Here is a 21,512-nt window from a genome sequence, read left to right on the forward strand (position 1 = left end):
TTAAAGAGACTCATCAAAATGGAATAGAACAACTGGAACAACTAACTTAACCAATGAAATCTTTTGCTCAGTTCAGTTAATTTTCATTTTACATCCTCATTCTTACGTCTTATTTTATATCTCGTATTGAAGCACTTTAGTCACAAATCACTCAATATTAAAAAAAATAAGGGCAATAACTGAAACCATTTATCAATTTAAGTGACTAGCTCAGATCCTCAGATCTCATATTTACATACTTTCTGAGATGTACACTTCTATCCGTGTAATGGTATCCGTGTACCTGGGCTTCAAATAATGTGTACAGCACACAGAGTTAACTTATGGGCGACCGTGGCTCAGGGGGTTGGGAATCGCATCTGTAACTGGAAGGTTGCCGGTTTGATCCCTGGGCTCTCTGTCCTGGTCGTTGTGTCCTTGGGCAAGACACTTTACCCTACTTGCCTACTGGTGTTGGCCAGAGGGGCCGATGACAGCCTCGCTTCTGTCAGTCGGCCCCAGGGCAGCTGTGGCTACAACTGTAGCTTAGCTCCACCAGTGTGTGAATGTGAGAGTGAATGAATAGTGGTATTGTAAAGCGCTTTGGGTGCCTTGAAAAGCGCTATATAAATCCAATCCATTATTATTATGTGTAGATGATTTGCACTAAGCAAACACGTGGATTTAAGAGAGAAATTGAATAAAGGACTTTTCTTGGATCATATTTACACTGCTCACAAAAGGAAGACTTGATCATCACAGTATAACAGACAGTCAAACTTCAGCTGTCAACATGTCCAATTAGAAAGTATAAACCATGGTGAATCAATTTCACCTGCTTTGGTGTAAATAAAAGCAGCAATAAGTAGACTGGAAGGGCAACAACAAGGCAATCCCCCCCCCCCCCCCCCCCAAAAAGGGGATAATTTTCCTATACACCAATGCTCTTTCCTTATCCCCCCCGACAGTTTTTTCTATATTTATGCTTTTTGCTACTGTCCTTGTCACTACTGGTAGCATGAGACAGTACCTGCACCTCATTGAGGTAGCATAACTTTTCAACTCCTCCAGGAAGGCATGATCATATGTGCAGCATCTCACAGTACAGTCTCAAGAGTGTGAAGGACATACAGGCCATTACACGAGGAAAGCTGGACAAGCCTGTAGAGCCAGCAGCATGACCAATACAAAATGACCTTCAGTGGTCTATTTATGTGCATGTTTCTGACAAAATTGTCAGAAACAGACTCTATGAGGGCGGCAAGAGGTCCTGATGTCCTTTAGTGGGACCTGTGCTCACTGTACACCATCATGCAGCTCAACTAGACTTCACCTGTAAACAGCAGAACTGGCAGGTCCTCCCACTGCTGCCCTGTTCTCGTCACAGATAAGAGCTGGTTCACACTGAATACATGTGGAAACATGAAACAGTCTGGAGTCTGTGGCAGATGTTATACATTTACAGCATCATCCAGCATGACTGGTGTGGCAGTGGGATGGTGATGGTCTGGGGATGCATATCTTTGGAGGGGTCCCACAGACTTCCATGTGTTGACCCTCTACAGCCTGAACCATGAAATACTTGCCAGAAAATTCAAATTCAAGTGTTTATTGAACCTTCTAACAAATAACAAAAAATAAGATTATAATATATCATAATATAATTTATGTTTCAATTTGTGTCATTTTTGCTATATCGTGCAGTTTGTTCACAGTAACACTGTGTGTATCTGATTGTGTGTGTCAGGTTTTTAAGGTAAAAAACTAATGTATCAAATATGATCCACTTGGCGTTACAGGGTTAACCCAGTGCACCCTGACTGCTTTTAGGTACGAGGATCAAATCCTCAGATGGTGTCAGACTTTATGCTGTTCCTGGAACTTGACTTTACACAAGTTCATTGATTCAGGTGTGGGAGACACTATCCATGTCTCAGTGGGACTGTGGGCAGACATTGCCAACTGGTCATTGCAGGTTTTCATTTGTTTTCATGAACTAGACATTAACATTACTAGGCTTGATACATAAAGACTCAAACTGATATTTGGATGTTGGCAAGTCAAACCAAGGTGGAATTTACTATAAAGCAAAACAGGCAATTTCACTTGCATTTCTGCTTTTGTGTACTCACAGTTTTAGTTGTAAGTCTACACAGAGCTGTATGTATCTGGTCCCAGGTACCACCATAAGGCACATTTTTTGCAGTTTCAGTTCAATCTTTCTACTGAAATGACTCAGAAACACCATATGATTTGTAGTTTTTGTTGGTAGCATGTTTGCTTTTAATTCATACAGTATTTCAATTCTCTAGTGCTATAGTTAGGCAATAATAAAAACTTGTTTAGTGAGGGACATTGCAGTAAATGAAAGTACAAAACTATTACACATGGTATGTCATCTCTAAAGGAAATGAAACATGATGGCAGAGTAAAAACCCAAACATAAAGGACAGTGATCACTTTATGTCCCTCATGATGCCCATAGAAAGTCTGAAATAGATGTTTAAAAGCAGGAGGTAACATTTTCTGTCTACCAGAGCTCCACCCTTATAATGACTGCATCCATTTATGCCTGTGGTTTTTCATTTTTATTCCACATAAAGGATTTAATGGCTCTTAATGGGTTTCTTAAAAATTACCAGTCGTGAGTTGAAACAGAAGCAAAATCCCTTCTCTTTATTTCTTTTGCCTGCCTTTGTTGTAATTTGAAGCTATGAAAGAATGACTTTTACCCCAGCATGAGTACCGTCCTGCCAAATCATGGGACATGCTTTAAGTGTAACGCATTAAAGTGTCTCATATTTAAGAGCCACTCAGGCCTGTGAGAAAGAACAAGATACATGGCTGTGTTATTCTGGGGCTCGGTCCTTGCAGGGAAGAGCAGAAACACACACACACACAATGTGGAGGAGAAGTGTGTTTAATCATGTGGTGTTACCTGGTGATCCTGCGAGCCTCCATGAAGCTGGGTGAATCTCTTCTTCTTTTGCGGATAGGTGAGTAGCTGCGTGAACGGCGGCGAGCTCGGCTGTCGGTGTCAGAGCGGTTGGCACTCTCCCTGTCCCTGTGTGACACACAAATCAGTCACACCATCGACCAATGGGAGCATATTATAAATCTACTATACATCAGACAGCGGCTCACCTGGAGGCGTTTTGCCTATTGTGCGGGGACTTGGCCTTGCTGGGTCCTCTGTCTTTGGAAGCAGAAGGCGAGGATGAACGCCCGCTGCTCCAGGAGCTGCTGCGCTGTCGGAGGTTTGCCTTGCTCCCGACTTTGTTGGCTGACGTGTGCCCTGGAGACGCTGATGTGCTCCGGTGGCGTGCCTGACCCCGACTGGATTGGTGGTGTCTCTTGGAAGAGTGGCCACCTTTGCCCCTGGGGGAATGGGAAGTATAATCCAGCAGATGTCAAACAGTTCTCTCTCATTTGCAAAGCCAAAGCGGTGAGGTCCAGCAGTGATAAGAGCCTGAAAGTGCACAACTGCAATGGAAGGCTTACTTTCTGTGGTGACGAGAGCTCCTCCCTCTGTAAGTATGGTTGTGCTGGGAGTGGGTCGAATCACTGCTGTGAGCAGGGGAGTGGGAGCTCTTATTCTGACCTCTCTGGCCTCCTCTCCTCCCTGACGCCTTGCTCAGAGAGCTCCCTATAGCTGTGCCCCTGCCATCGACACTCCCAGTATCTTCTGCAACACACATCTTTCCCATCTGGTTCCTGATAGGGGCGCTGTGGATCTTGTGCTCTCTCAGCAGAGATGACTGGACGCTTGCAGAGCTGGCAGTCAGCATGTGGAACTTCTGTAGAGAAATGATGACCAACAAAAGGGAAAAAAAAGAAAAGAAAAAAGAAAAAAAAAGGATAAAAATAGCATCAGAGAGTTTTCAAGTTGGTAATTGAGAGCTATGGTGTACTTGCCAAAAGAAGGTAAACATCTAAAAGAAAAAGATCTAGGTTTTCTCCATATGGCTTATAGATAGTCCTCTATGGTGCAGCGCATGCAATACTTGGCATGCAAAACCATAATGAGTTGAAGAAATAATAATCGCAAAAACAAACAAAAATCTAGGAAAAGGGGGAAGAGAGGGTAGAAAAAAGAAACAAAACAAAACTGTGAACCAAATAATTTTAAGAGCAGAGGCAGAAATTAGAGAGATACAGATTTTGTAGAGTAGAAACAGAGGACTTCTTCAGTTTTTTCAGTAATGGTTAAAAAAAGAAACGAAACAGAAAGAGAAGACAACTTGACGGAACATCACAGAAATGGAAGGAACAAAATAAAGATCACAATTATTGTATCAATCGAATCAGAAAACAAATCTTCTGCTACTCAATTTTCTCTTTCTGGATTTTTTTTCCTGAAGACAATTGCTGAGATGTGAACAGCGACCCATTTTCTTTGTTTTTTTTAATGGTTACTCCCTTTAACTCCCTTCTGGTTAACATCCACTTACCAATAAAGTGGTATTCCCTCCTTTAGTAGGTAAGGTATGAAGAAAAGGGAAAAGTGGGGCAACATAAGTGCATCATTAGATTCACAAAATGCAAGAGAAAAAGACACAAAACCCTTCCCTGCCAGTGACTCATGAGACAATGCATGGAAATCAATAGAAAAGAACTGAAAAGCAAAGAGGAAAACCACAATGTGCAGGGAGTCCCTCACACAGAGAGTTAAATCCTCTGGGTCCAGTCACCTTCCTAAACATCACAGAGCAATGGGTCGGTGAGAGTTAAAGATACTTCCTTTACCTTTTTGCTCTTAGTGTGCTTTATATAATGAGACAGCCTGACATGTTTGCTAGTTAACTATCTCAGTGTTCGTGCTTGTGGACTCTTTAATGTCTTTCATACAGGACACTTACAGTTCTCACACTAGCAGAATTTTGCTATTACATGGAGTTCCAGGGAGTTGTTGCTACATTAGAGAGTGCTGTATTAATAGGCTTAAAAAACTAGACATTTTACCCAAATCAGTGATTTTTTTAGAGTCAGGAATGACCTTGAAGCTAACAAAAATTGGCAAAGCTTTAAAGGGTATAAAGCAGACAATATCATACACTTTTGTAAATCCCACAAAAAGACCAAAACAATTTTTGGTTGGGTTTTTCTGCTCATAGTTGCTTTGCATCTGCAAGCCACTTTGGGAATCAGAACAATGACATGCTGCCAAAAATAAATGAGTGTATAAGGAAATAACACCTGACTTTAGTGGTCCGGAATAAACTGCACTTAATTTATTTTAGCAGGGCAGCCAGTTCAATTGCTTCACTGGGCAATCTCTTATTTCATTGGCACCAAATGTGTGTTAACGCACGCTTAAAAATAGTTCCCATGTCATGCAACATTTACTCTGGAAATTATAATGGCCAGAAAGAATATTAGGAGAGCACTGTCCCCTACGCAGAGCCACTAGCATGGCAATAGCAGCTTCATTTACCACTTTGCTCGAGACAGAAAAATGTAAACTCTGAATTAGATATTTCCAGTTCCCAGATTCTCTGGCACACTATCAACCACCACCAACTAGTTTCAGTGTATTGTCATTAGCTAGATTGTCATGGAATTTGGTTGATAACTTGATGACAGCGATAAAGCCTAAATAAATTAAAATGCAATCCAATACTTCAGTGTACAACATTCCCGTCAGCCTCAGCTGTACTTTGTGTTAAATCAGCAAACTAAGAGCTAAGTACTAAACATCAGCATCATTACTGTGAACATGTCTTCACTTCACTTTTGTGTCTAGCTTCAATGGCTTCTCTTCCCTTAACCTGGTTCTGTCAGGGGTCTCTTACTGTTAAAAGGGAGTTTTTCTTCCCTACAGTTACCAAGTGCTGCCCACAGGCATCTGATTGTTGGGGATTTCTTTTACCTTACAACATAAAGGACCTTAAGACAATTCTAACTGTTAACTAGCACCATATAAATTAAACTGATTTTTGTTGTAAAGTCTTACCAAATGAAACTGTTTGTAGAAATTGAACTATTGGGGCCCCATTCATAAATTATTGCACCTTCGGTAAGAATGTATAACAGACTGGGTACAGGAATTGTATTGACAGACAGCCTGTGTTGTTTGCTTTGGTCTTTTCAGGGGATTTCATGATAAAATAAAAACTAGAGTGCTGTCATCCTTAAACAGTATGTAGAGAGAACCTCTATTTTAAGCATAGGACAAAAAAAAAAATAGAATTAGCATTACAGTGGGAGTTTAGGGACTAAAATTTGTGATGCACAGTAATGCACTGCTCACTGTAAGCAGGCCAGAAGGTTAATCTCCAAAAGGCGCTTTGTCTGAAAGCAAATACAGCTGGGTCTTCCGCATGCATTATCCTGTTCTGTCTGAGCTGCTATCTGAAGATACAACAAAAGCACCGTTCTCCACTAGAGAGGAGACAACTAAGCGTAATAATAGGAAAACACAACCACTTGTGCTTAAGACAGTTATTGGAAACAGTCGAGGAAATCAATATGGTGAAAATCAAAAGACGAATGTACTAATTCACCGACAAACAGAGAGATGCTGGACAAACAGGAATGCATTCTACCAGAACAGAGAGAAAAGAAAAATAAATGGACAGAAATGGACCTGGAAGATAAAGCTGGATACTGGACTTCAGGATGAAATTAAGCAGGAAAGAGAAAAACCAGAGCGCTACGTAATCCAATCTTTTAAGAGTCAAATCATAATTGATGAAGTCAAATTAATTTGGTTAAAGACCATTGGTAAACAACAGAAAGAGAGAGAGAGAAAGAGAGAGATTGAGAGAGAAACATTGACGTCACTCAGGCTAGGGTGCTTGTCACATTCTCATCTGCATAAAGATCACGTGCGTAGGCAAAGCATTACCTACCTTCCATTTCAATCAGTGACACGTATGCAATATCAACAAAAAACAGGAAAGAAAGAAAAAAAGGAAAAAAAGAGGAGAAAGGAATGTTCTCCGCAGCGAAAATGGGAAAAAGACAATGACCTCTTTTAGTATCAGCGCTACATATTTAGTCCAGAGACTGAGAATAAATTAAACCAAACAAAAAAAAGAAAAGAAAGAAAAATAGAGGGGGGAAAGTAAAAATCAAAATCAGATGGAATTCAAAATCAAATTCAAAACAAAGGATGAATCTATAAACTACATGATTTGCTCTGTCTTTTTCGCTTGTACAAATGCAGCCATATTTGTATCAAAACAGGGGAGGGAGGACAGAGAGGGACAGAGTTAATGTTAGTGGACATCCATGTAGAGTAGAATTGCTAAATGGAGACAGAGGAGGAGGAGAAGCAGGAGGAGGAATAGGAAGGGGGGTCATGCAGAGCTGGCGGGAAGAAAAATGGCAGGACAACGAGAGTGAGATGTGAGTCACAGAGGACACAGATGATCGGGTAGGAAAGAGGAGGAGGGGTTTAAAAAGAGTGCTGGAGGGGAGCAGTCAATGCTAAGATTGACAAACTAAAGAGTCAGCACATCTGAAAGGGACCCCAGTCACATTTTGGCCTGGGTCTTCTCCAGCAGCAGCAGCAACAGTAGGAACAGCACTGGTCTACTCTGTACTTTATTTTTGGACGTCAGCCCAGCTTTCTTCCAGGCATTCCTTTGTGTTTATCACCATAAACACAGGTACAACAAGAGGGCGCCTTAAGGAGCTTTTCTGAGCTTCTGTTTAAACTGTTAGTGTGTACAGAGAGCTTTCAATCAAAATGGCTTGAGTCCCTTTAAAAAAAATCATGTTAATTAAGGTGTAAGTTGTCTGAACTATTTTCAAAAGTCCATGTAATCGTGTTTAAAGATATCCATTAATAATGCGCAGGAAGAAATTAGCCCTTTTGGGATCGTTTCATCCACTGTGGAGGAGGCAGAAATGGATGCTTCCCATAGAAAAGCCTAGGGATGCTGCAGGATGGATCAGTTAGTAGAAGCCTTACCTCTGGAAAAAAAACAGTATAGTTAGATAAATTATAAATAGTTTGTCTTTATTGTCATTTGTTGTTGTTTGATTAAATCTGATGAGCCTAGCTCAGATTGGCTCATTACCCCCCCCCCCCCCCCCCTCGTGGCATGATAGAATTAAAGAAAGTCGCCTTTGTTGCTTTCTTTTTTCTTTATCTCCAACTTCTGCAGACTAGACTGCAAGCTGTATTAGTGTATTGCTCTCTTTTGGCATTTTGTATTTAGATTTTGTCATTTTTGAGATATGATGCTATAAACGGACCTTGAGGAGACCCACACATTGCACAGTTTTAGGGAACACATTGTGTTAATCCAATTTATCCAAACAAAATGGTGAGATCCTCACAAGTGGTTTTCAAAGGGCAGTTAGGTAAAAATCTATTTTGCAGTTAAACTTGTAATAAATAATTATTCTATTAGCAAATAAATAAATACAGATAAACTGCTTATTTGTATTGTGTCTTCTTCCTGTTGTAGCTGGTTGCAGCAGATGGCCCGCCCCTCCCTGAGTCTGGTTCTGATGAAGGTTTCTTCCTGTTAAAACAGAGTTTTTCCTTCCCATAGTCGCCAAGTGCTTGCTCATAGTCGGTCATGCTCTGTATTATTGTAGGATCTTTACCTTACAATATAAAACACCTTGAGGTGACCGTTTCTGTGATTTGGTACTATATAAATAAAATATCTGGAATTGAGCTAAAATTAAATAGAGTTGATTTGAATTTCCATTCCCACAAACAGTTAGGAAATGCTCATCTTGAAGAACATTTAAATCAAAAAATAGCCACTGTTGTAGTGGGTGTTTTTCTCCAGTGGCAACAAGGAGCAGTAAAGAGCAAATAAAAGTAAAATTTACCTTGAATTAGAATGATTTTCAAACTGCATGCTGTGTTTTTCCAGAGAGAAGGCTTTGGACAGATGGACTGACTGGTTAGTTTGGCCCAACAGCAGCTTAACAGCACACAGCTGTTACTCTGAGCGTTCCTCTGGGACATCTGAGGGACTCCCTCCCACACAGTGAATAAGACTGCTTCAAACAGAGCTACAGGATGGCTACAGGAACACAAACTGAGATGATAGATAGTAAAACCAGAGCTGCTATGCAGAACATTTGCTTAGTCACACAATTGCTGCAGTAAAATCAGACTTCAGTTAGATCCAGGATCTGTCACTCATAACCATCCTCCCGTGCAATGTTCCACTTTGATAATTTTTAAATATTTGAGCTTTTGGTGGAGATTAAAAAGAGTGGTAGTTTATGTGCCACAGAGATGCTGCTTTAGAAAATGTGAGCCAATTACATGCTCCTCTTATACTATTTCCCAACAGAATGGCTCAAATGTACATGACCAAACAGAGTTTGCTTGGCATTGTCCAGATTAAGTATAAACAAAAAAGGCAGGAACAGAAGAGATACTGCCTCTTAGGGGCCTCATGCACATCGACATGGTGAAGTAAAGCAACAGAGAGGAGCATCTCCTTAACCCCTGGTGGTTTGCCAGGAGCTGTTAGACGCCTGGAGGAGAAGAGGATCTATCACTGAGCAGAGCATGTGCTTGAGAAGAAAGACAATTGTATTGACAAAAAGAAACTGTAACACATACCCAGTTAACCTACTTGGTCCAGTTCCAAAGCATTTGAGTGCTTTTTATATAAACGAGACAGAAAGATTTGGGCATTTATTCATTTATTCACCACTTAAATTGATAAGGAAAACAAAGTAATGAATGAAATAAGCAGAGAGAGAAAGAGATCAGATGAGACCCCGTAGAGAGACATGCAAGCTGAAGTAGGAAATAGAAGGTGTCAGTTCTCAGGAGTGAGTGTTTGCAGCCTATTTAAACTCATATTTATCAGTGCTTGCTGATTTCACAGGTGATCCCCTTTGTCTAAGTGGTGTGTTTTATTTAATTTGAGTGTAATCACTCATCAAACCACAGCTCTAATGACCCATTTACAGTATGGAGGAGCAGGGATGCTTCCATAATAGCAGTAAGCAATTTAAAGCTCATCAAAGGGTTTGTCTTTGTCTTCAGGTAATCAGGGGCTCATAAACATGGTAATGTTCGAAAATACCAAAACAAACAACGAGCAGCTTCAGCCTGAACAGACAGGGAGGACTACATTTATGATTTATACCATGCTATCCTCTGTCAGTCTACTGTGAGCTTGCAGTGGAGTTTTTCATTTGAACAACAGAGTAATTAATCCATCATTCCTTAAAGGACCTGTCGAGTGACATGTTTTTATGCAAATCCGATTTCAAAAATACTGAGTAGCTGTCTAAATGTTTTGATAAAAACAGAATGCAATGATTTTCAAATCTCATAAACCCATATTTTATTAACAGCAGAAAACACAGAAGCTATATCAAATGTTTAAACTAAGACATTTGACTCATTAGCCTCTTCTGAATTTGATGGCAGCAACACATATCAAATGTTCACCAGGCTGCAAAAACACAGCATCTATAAATTGTAAAAGAATTTCAGAATAAGGCCCATCAACATATTCCATTTAGGGGATCTCATCATCTACAGTACATAGTACCACCAAAAGAATCAGAGAATCGGAAGAAATGTCTGTGCACAGTGGAAAAGGCCAAAAATCAATACCGAATGCCTATGATCTTTGAACCCTAAGGCAGCACTGTACTAAAACAGGTATGATTCTATCCTTGTAATCACCTCATGGGTTCAGGAACATTTCCTGAACTCGCTTTCTGTGAACACAGGGTGAAGCTCCAATGAAGAAAAAAAACATTCTTCTTTTTTGGAAAACATGGGCATTGCATCTGGGCTAAAGAGGAGAAGGAGCATCCAACTTGTTGTTAGCTCTTGCTTAGAAGTCTGCATCTCTGATGGTATGGGGGGTGCATTAGTGCCTATGGAAGTGAGCTTGCACATTGTGAAAAGCACAATCAGTTTTATAATTTACATACAGGGTTTAGAGAACTCACATATCAAAGTGATGCTAAACCACATGGTGTATCTAATTTATTACAACAGTATGCCTTTATAGTAGAAGAGTTGGGGTGATGAACTGGCCTTCCTGTAGTCCAGACCTTTCACTAACTGAACACACAAGGCACATAATGAAAATAACGGTAAGAAAAAGAAGACCCAGAACTGTTGAGCAGCTGTAATCCTATAACAGACAAGAATGGGACAACATTGCTCTCCCAAAAGTCCAGCAGCTGGTCTCCTCAAGCATGGCCCTGTTCCCAGTTTTTTGAGATACGTTGCTGTCATCAAATTCAAAGTAACTTTTTTTATGTTCTCAGTTTATACATTTGGTACATTTTTTGTTATCTATTGTGAATAAAACATGTATTTATGACATTTGCAAATAATCACCCTCTGTTATTTACATTTACACAGAATCTTAAGTTTTTTGGAACTGGGGTTATAACTCTTAATGCAGTGCAAGATTTAGACATGTATGAAAGATTTAAAGAACCTTGAGCCAAAACAAAAATGCGGTGTCATATTTACATGAAACACATGCGTTAAAAATACCGTTATTTATCGCTTGTGTTTGACTGTTATTAGCATCCACAATCAAAAATGTAAATATAAAGTCAAATGTAGCATCCCTGCAGCTGGCGAGCCTAAAGAAAAAACATGACACTGTGGCAAATTGGCTAGTTGATTTCTTTTCATTTCTGGCATATGTGATGTCTCCCAGTCTAAATAAAGGAAAGCCTCCCTCACACTGTTCATGAAAATGTAGTGCTGCCATCCACATGTAAATAAAAAGCAGTTATCGACAGCTTTTTAAAATTCAAAAGATATTGACGTGACATACATTTTCTACTCCTGTATTCCTGTGTTTATTTAAATCATGCAAAAGGGTGTCAACTTTGAAAGTGTTACTAATCACTCGTCTGTTTATTACCTCATCATTGAATCCTGTGCTTTAATACAGTCACTGTATCAAAGAAAGATGTAAAAGTCAATTTTAAATATTATCAAAATTGTCTTTAACTGTTTAGATCACCAGTCAGATCTGATTAATTAAAAAAAAAATGCAATAGTCACCCCAAAATAAGTAATAATAAAATCATAAATACCCAAAGCTTTTAAATCAAAAGTCTTTGAGTGCTCATTTTTGAGAGCAAACTTTCTGATTTGTAATTACTTGGGCACTGATTTTTAATTACGTTAAAGATATCCTCACTTTAGCTTCACTGACTTTTATGTCTAAAAAAATGTTTCATCAATAAGTCATAAGGTAATTTTTCTTACCTTTTTAATTATGACACAGCAAATCCATGTTTGCATTTCTCTTTATTTCTTCTTCCTTCTTTCCTTTTTTTTTAAAAATCTTCCATATGTGCCAGGATACTCAGCTACCACTTAAAAGTTTGCTATAACTCATTCTGGCCTGCTTGGATTCAGACTTTCCAGTAAGTATTTGGATTATTTTGTTTGAGGAGAATTTGCAGATTGCTATCACTTTATAGCACTGTCAGAAATCAGATTGCGCCTCTTTCAATGCTGATTAATTAAGTCTTTATCTGGCGTAAAACTTATCACACCTGAGTTGATATTTCTTCGCAGGTTTGGGCCTTGTGACGGAGAGAAAATCACACAACTCCACAACATATCGTTTTTTGCTCCTTTGTTTGGAGACTTTGTGCACCAATGTGGCTCGGATCCCCATCCGAGGTGTGGTACGCTAATGCTGTGTGACTCAGAGAGTATATACTTGAACGGAAACACTTAAACTTTTCTTCTCTTTGCTCCCTCTCTGTATTACTGGCAAATAACAAGAAAAAAAGCAAAAAACAAACAAACAAAAGAAAAGAAAATAATTTTTTAAAAAAGAAACACAAGATGACAGGAGTCAAAGAGAGCCAGAAACAAAGCAGCAGGAGCGGCAAGTTTTGCGAAAAGGTTTGTCTTTGACATGTTGAAAATAATACCATTAATAATAATAATTATAATAATAATAACTGAGCTATGACCAAGGAAAAACTAATAAAAGAACACAAACCTCTCAGTGTCTTAGATGAGAATTCATGTGAACCAACACAAGAGAGCAAGTTAAAACTCATTTGCAGGGGGCTGCGGCAAATACCACCGGAGGGAGGCCGGGTGGGAGGGGGTGGTGTGTGTGTGCGGAAACAAAATAGAGGAGATTACATACATCGTTCCCTTTCTCGCCATCGGTGTGGTTGAGTCTGCCGGCCTTGCCGTTGCGGCTTCGCTGGGTGTGGTCCCCGTTGTGCCAAGTGGTGGGACTCTCGGGGGCCGGGGACTGCGGGGTGTCAGACATCTTTTGACCGTCTGTCTTGTGTTTGGAGTTTAATCTGGAACAGCAGGGCACACCACTTTACTCTAACTTGGGTGCAATCCGGTAGAAACAAGCTAGTACATTCTATTTCTCTGATTATTCTTGTTTATCTCATTTGCTGCTTCACGAATATTGAATTTTGTTTGCTATTCCAATTCACTTTGCATTTTGCTTATTTTTACACACAAAAAGAGGCTTCGCACAAATAACGTTTATATAGAACTCTGCATAATGTTTCCCTACAGTTTAGCTTAGACAGGTAGAGAGTAAAACCTTTTTTCTGACTTGCTGATCTGTTAATGCACATTATGAGTCATGTGATCCCTCAAGAGTGACTCTTAATTTTTCAAGAGCAATTATAAGTAATGCAAAAGGCTGAACTATAATACATAACTACAGAATAAAAAGATAAATGCCCCATGAACTGAATAAACAATGAATGCTTTGTCATCTAACCGAACATGAGGGCAGAGTGAGATATCACAACCGTTTAGCAGGGCGAGTTTAAGAAATGCAGGCAAGCCCCATTTGTATCCCAATCTATCGCCCTGGGGGTAAAGAGTAAATGATGGGAAGACTTACTGTCACCAGAGCAACTGCTTGACAGTCAGGAGAGGTATTTCAGTGGGACTATACTGTCTGTGTGCGTGTGTACAATGGGGGAGGGTTACCTGGTGGGTGATCTGGAGGCACTCCTGATGGAAGACAAGGAGGGACTTCGAGAGCTGCAGCAGCTGCCTTGACGCTGTGAACTCCTGCTGGGTGTTTCATCAGGGGACCTGACAGAGGACAGCCAATGGACAAACATACCACGCACACACATGTACACACATCCATAAAGCCACGTGTATGCATGCATACATCATGGGGACACACAGGCCACAGCGAGCTCAGTAGTCAATCTCATGATATGTAAAACAGGCAATGCACTGCAAAATACTTTCAATATATATATTCTAATAGAGGGTGCAGGATATATATATATTAGGGGTGCAACGATATTCGTATCGATATTGAACCGTTCGATACAGTGCTTTCGGTTCGGTACGCATATGTATCGAACAATACAATTTTTTTCAATTTTTTTTTTTTTCAATTTTTTTTTTTTTTGTGTCCCGTTTGGATCTATAGCCATCAGAATTGTTGTCTTGAGGCCAAGAAAGATGCCAAGAGGATTTATTTTAAGTGGATCATCATATTGGTCCATTTGATTGACCTTTATTATAATTATGAATTTATTTTATTTTCAGTTGCAAACGGGACAGACATGACTGTGGGATAGGACAGGGGGAAAGAATGAAAGAAAGAGGGGGAGAGAAAGAAAGAAAACCAAAGGGGAGAAAAAAAAGAACAATACAAAATTTGTAATTTATTTTATCAACTTTCCTTCTGACGATGCTGTCTGTGTTGAGCGCTCAGTGAATCTGCATTTGACTACTCCGCCTAGGCTCGAGAGTGCAGCCTAGGCGGAGTAGTCGAACGCAGATTCACTGAGCACTCAACACAGACAGGATGGTCAGAAGGAAGAGCGCAGGGCAAGCTAGCGAGACAGAAGTGGACCTCCCCACACTCATTCAGATCTGGCGTTTGGAATTATTTTGGTTTTCATGTGACGTATGACCCTGAAGGTAAGCGAGTCATGGACTAAAGTAAAACAGTATGTTGGATGTGCCATGCAATGCTCAATTACATGGGTGGGAGCTAGTGTGTTAGCGCAGTTAGCTCGTTAACGTGTTGGCCGTCTAGCCCCTCTGTATAGGGTAGCTCGTTAACGGAGATTTGCCGTGTTGTGGCGTTAAGGTTATTTCAACGAGATTAACCTGAAAGCACTAGTGGGAACACAACGAATATGACTGCACATTTACACCGACATCATCCTAGTGCAAAGACAAAAACAAGCATGCATGCTACAAACTTTAGCCGAGTCATTTAGACAGCTGTTAGCACAGGATTCTCCTTATGGAGACCTGATATGTTTAATATGCTGCTGAGAATATAGCCCAGAAGAAACGGATAGTATAGCTTTTATTTTGGAAAGAGACATTTCTCTGTAATAAACTCTCTTTTCCAAAGATGAGTGATTCCTCAATCAGATACAGGGCTCGCAATATCGCTAGCCCGACGTCCCGGGGCTATCTCTCCCCTGCCTGTTGGGCTATTGTAGGAAGGAAAAATATATGTCAATGCTTTTGCATTCTTTCAGAAATGTAGCTGGGTAATTATGTCATTGGGTGAGCCACTGTCAATATGTGACATATTGAAATCGTGTTTGAATTTGCGCTTGTTTTTTTGCTTTCACTTTGCAATCGCGCGAACTGTGTATAGAGAGCGACAGCACTGATCTGTGAGTGATGATAATTTGTGCACCAATTCCTCTGACATCGTCTTATTAATTGTTAGCTTACTATGCAAACATGACAAGTGAAATCTCCCGCAGCTTAAACATGTGAGAGGTTGATCGTGCAGAGAATCGCTGAGCTTATGTGAGTGCGGCAGGATATATATTTCACTACGATGACCTGGATGATTGAGAACCTTCACAGACAGATATATATTTTAGTTCTGCTGAGCCAAATAAGACAGGTCAGGGTGAAGAAGTGACAGCCAAAGAAAAGCTTACCACAAAACGGAGAAGTTATGACAAATCAGACTATAAGGCAAAAAGAAAGTGCAGCTTTATGGTTTCATGGACAAAATAATTTCTGTGGCTGCAATATGACGAGCTAAAAAACAACACGCACAAGGGTTAGGGTTAAATTTAAAAACTGTACTTTTGTGTTAAAATATATATTTATAATTTTAATAAATGACAAATTAAAAAGGCATGAACATTTTTTTTCTGTATCGAAAAAATATCGAACCGTGACACCAAAGTATCGAACCGAACCGAACCGTGAATTTTGTGTATCGTTGCACCCCTAATATATATATATATATATATATATATATGTGTGTGTGTGTGTGTGTGTGTGTATGTATATATATATATATACATATATATGTGTGTGTGTGTGTGTGTGTGTGTGTGTGTGTGTGTGTGTGTAGCAAGAGAGAGAGAGCAGGGTACAGCCCAGAAATTGTGCTGAACTCACACGCTTTGCTTAGAAGATGCTCTCAATTCTTTTACACTTGTTCACATTCTGTGTGAGTCTAAGCCTGAGATAATGGCTGTAAAGTGCCAATATAAATTCATGAGTAGGCTCAATGGGACTTCTACCTATTGTTGAGGAGTTAAGACTGTTGTTCACTGTTTGTTTTAATGTGAACTGAGGAAATGTGCATTAAATGTTACTGGTAATGAATGAAACTTGGCTACTCTCTTATAAGACATGCAGACTATCTGCTCTACATTTACATGGATTAAAGAATTGTTATGGGAGATTTTAACAGAGTGAATCTCAAACGGACATTTCACAATCTTCACCAGCACATCAACTGCCCCACCCGGGGCACGAGGACATTAGACCACTGCTACACCCCGTTCAAGAACTGTTACAAGGCTCAGCCCCTGCCGGCATTTGGAAAATCGGACCATTCCGCCATCTTCCTCATGCCTGCTTACAAACAAAGGCTAAAGCAGAAAGCACCAATCAGGAGGGAGGTCGCTCGCTGGACGGACCAATCGGTGGCCGCGCTGCAGGACGCACTGGATGACGCAGACTGGGACATGTTTCGGCGCAGCTCTGATGACATCAACATGTTTACGGAAGCGGTTGTCGGATTTATCGGGAAACTAGCGGACGACACAGCAGAAAGAACTATCATCCGAACGTTTCCCAACCAGAAGCCGTGGGTGGATAAAAACATCCGCGACGCTCTGAGATCACGCACTGCTGCCTACAATGAAGGGCTTGTCTCCGGTAATATGGACCTATACAAGGCTGCGTCCTACAACGTGCGCAGCGCGGTCCGAAAGGCAAAGCGGAGCTACGGGGAAAAACTAGAGTCACAGCTACGACAGTGCGACTCTAGGAGCCTGTGGAAAGGACTGCAGACTATAACGGACTATAAACGACCAGCTTCTTCAATGATGAATGCAGATGCTTCACTGGCTGATGAGCTGAACACGTTTTATGCTCGCTTCGACGCCGCAGCAATTAAAACAACAAACGGCTGCGTGCGCTCGGAGTGCACCAGTGAAGAAAATGCATTCGTCATCACAGAACATGCCGTGAGGAACACCTTCAGGAGGGTGAACACCAGGAAGGCAGCAGGACCAGATGCAATCCCTGGCCGGGTCCTTAGAGCCTGCGCTGATCAACTAGCACCCACGTGTTCACGGAGATCTTCAACCTCTCCCTGGCCCAAGCTGTGGTTCCCACGTGCTTCAAACAGTCCTGTTCCAAAGAAACAACAGCCCGCTTCCCCCAATGACTACCGTCCAGTAGCACTGACTTCAATTGTGATGAAGTGTTTTGAAAGACTGATGAGAGATCACATCACTTCTTCACTTCCTGCCACCATCGACTCACTTCAGTTTGCTTACCGGACTAATCGTTCCACAGACGATGCCATATCTCACCTGCTCCACACATCCCTGAGTCACCTGGACACTGGCAGAGGGAATTATGTTAGGATGCTGTTCGTGGACTACAGTTCAGCATTCAACACAATAATTCCCTATAAGCTTTTCACCAAGTTGACAGATCTAGGACTCAGCTCATCACTGTGTCAGTGGATCCTCAACTTCCTCACAGACAGACCCCAATCAGTGAGGGTGGGAAAACAAGTCTCCCCCTCCATCTCACTCAGCACTGGAGTGCCTCAGGGCTGTGTTTTAAGCCCCCTGCTGTACTCACTGTACACTTATGACTGTGTAGCCACATCCGACACCACCTCCATTGTCAAATTTGCTGACGACACTGCTGTTGTGGGCCTGATCTCCGACAACATCGAGACGGCCTACCTGGAGGAGATTAAGAACCTGGAGACCTGGTGCCAGGAGAATAACCTCCTCCTAAACATCAGCAAGACTAAGGAGCTGATCGTGGACTTCACTACAAAGCAGGCGAGGAATTACAAACCCCTCATCATCAGTGGCACGCCAGTGGAGAGAGTGGACAGTTTCCGATACCTGGGTGTCCACATCACTCAGGACCTGTCATGGTCCTGTCACATCAACACCCTGGTTAAGAAAGCCCGTCAGCGTCTCTTCTTCCTCAGAAGACTTAGAGACTTCCATCTGCCACTGAAGGTGCTCAAGAACTTCTACTCCTGCACCATCGAGAGCGTCCTGACGGCAAACATCTGCACCTGGTTTGGGAACAGCACCAAGCAGGACAGACGAGATCTGCAAAGGGTGGTGCGCTCGGCAGAACGCATCATTCAATCAGAGCTCCCTGACCTGCTGTCCATCTACACCAAGCGGTGCAAGTCCAAAGCTAGGAAGATTATGATGGACCTCTCCCATCCCAACAATGGACTCTTCTCACTGTTGAGGTCTGGGAAGCGCTTCCGCTCCCTTAAGGCCAAAACAGAGAGAATGAGGAGGAGCTTCTTCCCCCAGGCTATTCGGGGCCTGAACCAGGTGTAGGACTGGACTCTCCCAAACACGTCACTATAAGACTGGACTCTCACACACGTTGTTGTGATATTTTGATACCATGGTAGCATTTACAGGATATTGTTTTATAGTGATATTATACAGGAAAACTGTTACTCAATAAGGCCCATTTACTAGTTGTTTTTCTCTTTCTCTGTGACCCAAGAATTAATGTGTAAGAATCACAGGATGGTACCTCAAGGTCGAAAATACCACAGAGATCACTTCCTTATTCCCATCCTCCCTTCTTTATCTCCTAGAAAAGAGCTTGTTAAAGGCCAGGTGGTTTGTTTCAGAATTCACTAATGAAAGAACTCTGTATTCTATGTCTAGGAGTGTATTTTGCTGGGATAATCATAAATTGTAGCTGAACTGATAAACTATACAAAGGATACTTCTTTGCTCAGAGGGCAGGAAGACGCTTCCTTATTTGGTCTGTACCGGTTTGAACTGAGAATCTGCTGACACACGAACCTTTTTCCTCTATATAAACTGTTGTCTGATGAATAAACCTTTGAGTTGATTTTGGGAAAGCAACCTGAAGCAGTCTGTGTTTCCTTGTTCTCCCAAGCTACTCCCGGCGCTGTAACTAACCTGCTGAACGGCATACCTGAGTGTTACTTTGAATAATTTTGAATCTTATAGGGTAAAGACAAAACTCTGCTTATAGGTGCCCACGCCTCGGAGGAAACCCGATCCACGGAGAAACCCGGGACGGAGATTTCTTTCACACGTCACCACACATTTCCTATAATCCTATAATTCCTATAATTTATAATCCTTATCTTTATAATCTCTTCTACTATTTGCACATTCTTTACTGTAAATTCCTAAGTTAATTTGTAAATTTTTGTAGTAAACTGTAAATTGTAAATATTGTAAAACTTTTCTTCTGTCATTTAATGGTCGGGCATTGTACAGCTACAAGCATTTCACCCCCATGTCATACTGTGTATGGTTGTGTGTGTGTGACAAATAAAATTTGAATTTGAAATTTGAAATTTGAATTTGAATTTACAGGCAGCGATTCTCTCACCTCTTTTTCTGTTTGTTCTTGTCTTTATGTTTGTTCTTTGGGCTTCCCGACCTGAAAAAAAAACCCCAACAACAATGAATCTGCATTCACAGAGAGTAGAGAATTCCACGCATCACTTGCCTAAATGGACTATTCTACTGTCATTTGAAAAAGTAGTCAATTGTGTAAAAGACACAAACTGAACGCAAGCACACAGGTTACATACAGGGAGTGCAGAATTATTAGGCAAGTTGTATTTTTGAGGAATAATTTTATTATTGAACAACAACCATGTTCTCAATGAACCCAAAAAACTCATTAATATCAAAGCTGAATGTTTTTGGAAGTAGTTTTTAGTTTGTTTTTAGTTTTAGCTATTTTAGGGGGATATCTGTGTGTGCAGGTGACTATTACTGTGCATAATTATTAGGCAACTTAACAAAAAACAAATATATACCCATTTCAATTATTTATTTTTACCAGTGAAACCAATATAACATCTCCACATTCACAAATATACATGTCTGACATTCAAAAACAAAACAAAAACAAATCAGCGACCAATATAGCCACCTTTCTTTGCAAGGACACTCAAAAGCCTGCCATCCATGGATTCTGTCAGTGTTTTGATCTGTTCACCATCAACATTGCGTGCAGCAGCAACCACAGCCTCCCAGACACTGTTCAGAGAGGTGTACTGTTTTCTCTCCTTGAAATCTCACGTTTGATGATGGACCACAGGTTCTCAATGGGGTTCAGATCAGGTGAACAAGGTGGCCATGTCATTAGTTTTTCTTCTTTTATACCCTTTCTTGCCAGCCACGCTGTGGAGTACTTGGACGCGTGTGATGGAGCATTGTCCTGCATGAAAATCATGTTTTTCTTGAAGGATGCAGACTTCTTCCTGTACCACTGCTTGAAGAAGGTGTCTTCCAGAAACTGGCAGTAGGACTGGGAGTTGAGCTTGACTCCATCCTCAACCTGAAAAGGCCCCACAAGCTCATCTTTGATGATACCAGCCCAAACCAGTACTCCACCTCCACCTTGCTGGCGTCTGAGTCGGACTGGAGCTCTCTGCCCTTTACCAATCCAGCCACGGGCCCATCCATCTGGCCCATCAAGACTCACTCTCATTTCATCAGTCCATAAAACCTTAGAAAAACCAGTCTTGAGATATTTCTTGGCCCAGTCTTGACGTTTCAGCTTGTGTGTCTTGTTCAGTGGTGGTCGTCTTTCAGCCTTTCTTACCTTGGCCATGTCTCTGAGTATTGCACACCTTGTGCTTTTGGGCACTCCAGTGATGTTGCAGCTCTGAAATATGGCCAAACTGGTGGCAAGTGGCATCTTGGCAGCTGCACGCTTGACTTTTCTCAGTTCATGGGCAGTTATTTTGCGCCTTAGTTTTTCCACACGCTTCTTGCGACCCTGTTGACTATTTTGAATGAAACGCTTGATTGTTCGATGATCACGCTTCAGAAGCTTCAGAAGCAATTTTGAGACTGCTGCATCCCTCTGCAAGATATCTCACTATTTCTAACTTTTTTAAACCGTCAAGTCCTTCTTTTGACCCATTTTGCCAAAGGAAAGGACATTGCTTAATAATTATGCACACCTGATATAGGGTGTTGATGTCATTAGACCACACCCCTTCTCATTACAGTGATGCACATCACCTAATATGCTTAATTGGTAGTAGGCTTTCGAGCCTATACAGCTTGGAGTAAGACAACATGCATGA

The 21,512-nt window shown here is 41.1% G+C and overlaps 1 protein-coding gene across 8 annotated transcripts in view; it reads right to left on the reverse strand.

Annotated features, from left to right (window-relative positions):
• srrm3 (serine/arginine repetitive matrix 3) overlaps nucleotides 1–21,512 on the reverse strand; it is a gene marked incomplete at its 3' end in the record, with an annotated part of 144,868 nt that overhangs the window by 3,293 nt on the left and 120,063 nt on the right. For 6 of the 8 annotated variants that reach the window (XM_082548596.1, XM_082548598.1, XM_082548595.1 and 3 more), the window contains 6 exons: nucleotides 19,796–19,846; nucleotides 13,889–13,996; nucleotides 13,071–13,233; nucleotides 3,481–3,776; nucleotides 3,124–3,357; nucleotides 2,918–3,043 (listed from right to left, as the gene is read on the reverse strand). In XM_082548596.1, the coding sequence (XP_082404722.1) occupies nucleotides 2,918–3,043; nucleotides 3,124–3,357; nucleotides 3,481–3,776; nucleotides 13,071–13,233; nucleotides 13,889–13,996; nucleotides 19,796–19,846 (978 nt within the window). Of the gene's footprint in view, nucleotides 1–2,913; nucleotides 3,044–3,123; nucleotides 3,358–3,480; nucleotides 3,777–13,070; nucleotides 13,234–13,888; nucleotides 13,997–19,795; nucleotides 19,847–21,512 lie in introns of those variants that run through there. The other 2 variants (XM_082548600.1, XM_082548601.1) reach the window with 2 other exon arrangements.

This window comes from Aulonocara stuartgranti, assembly GCF_965226115.1.
Source record: "Aulonocara stuartgranti genome assembly, chromosome: 10".
Lineage (NCBI taxonomy): Eukaryota > Metazoa > Chordata > Actinopteri > Cichliformes > Cichlidae > Aulonocara > Aulonocara stuartgranti.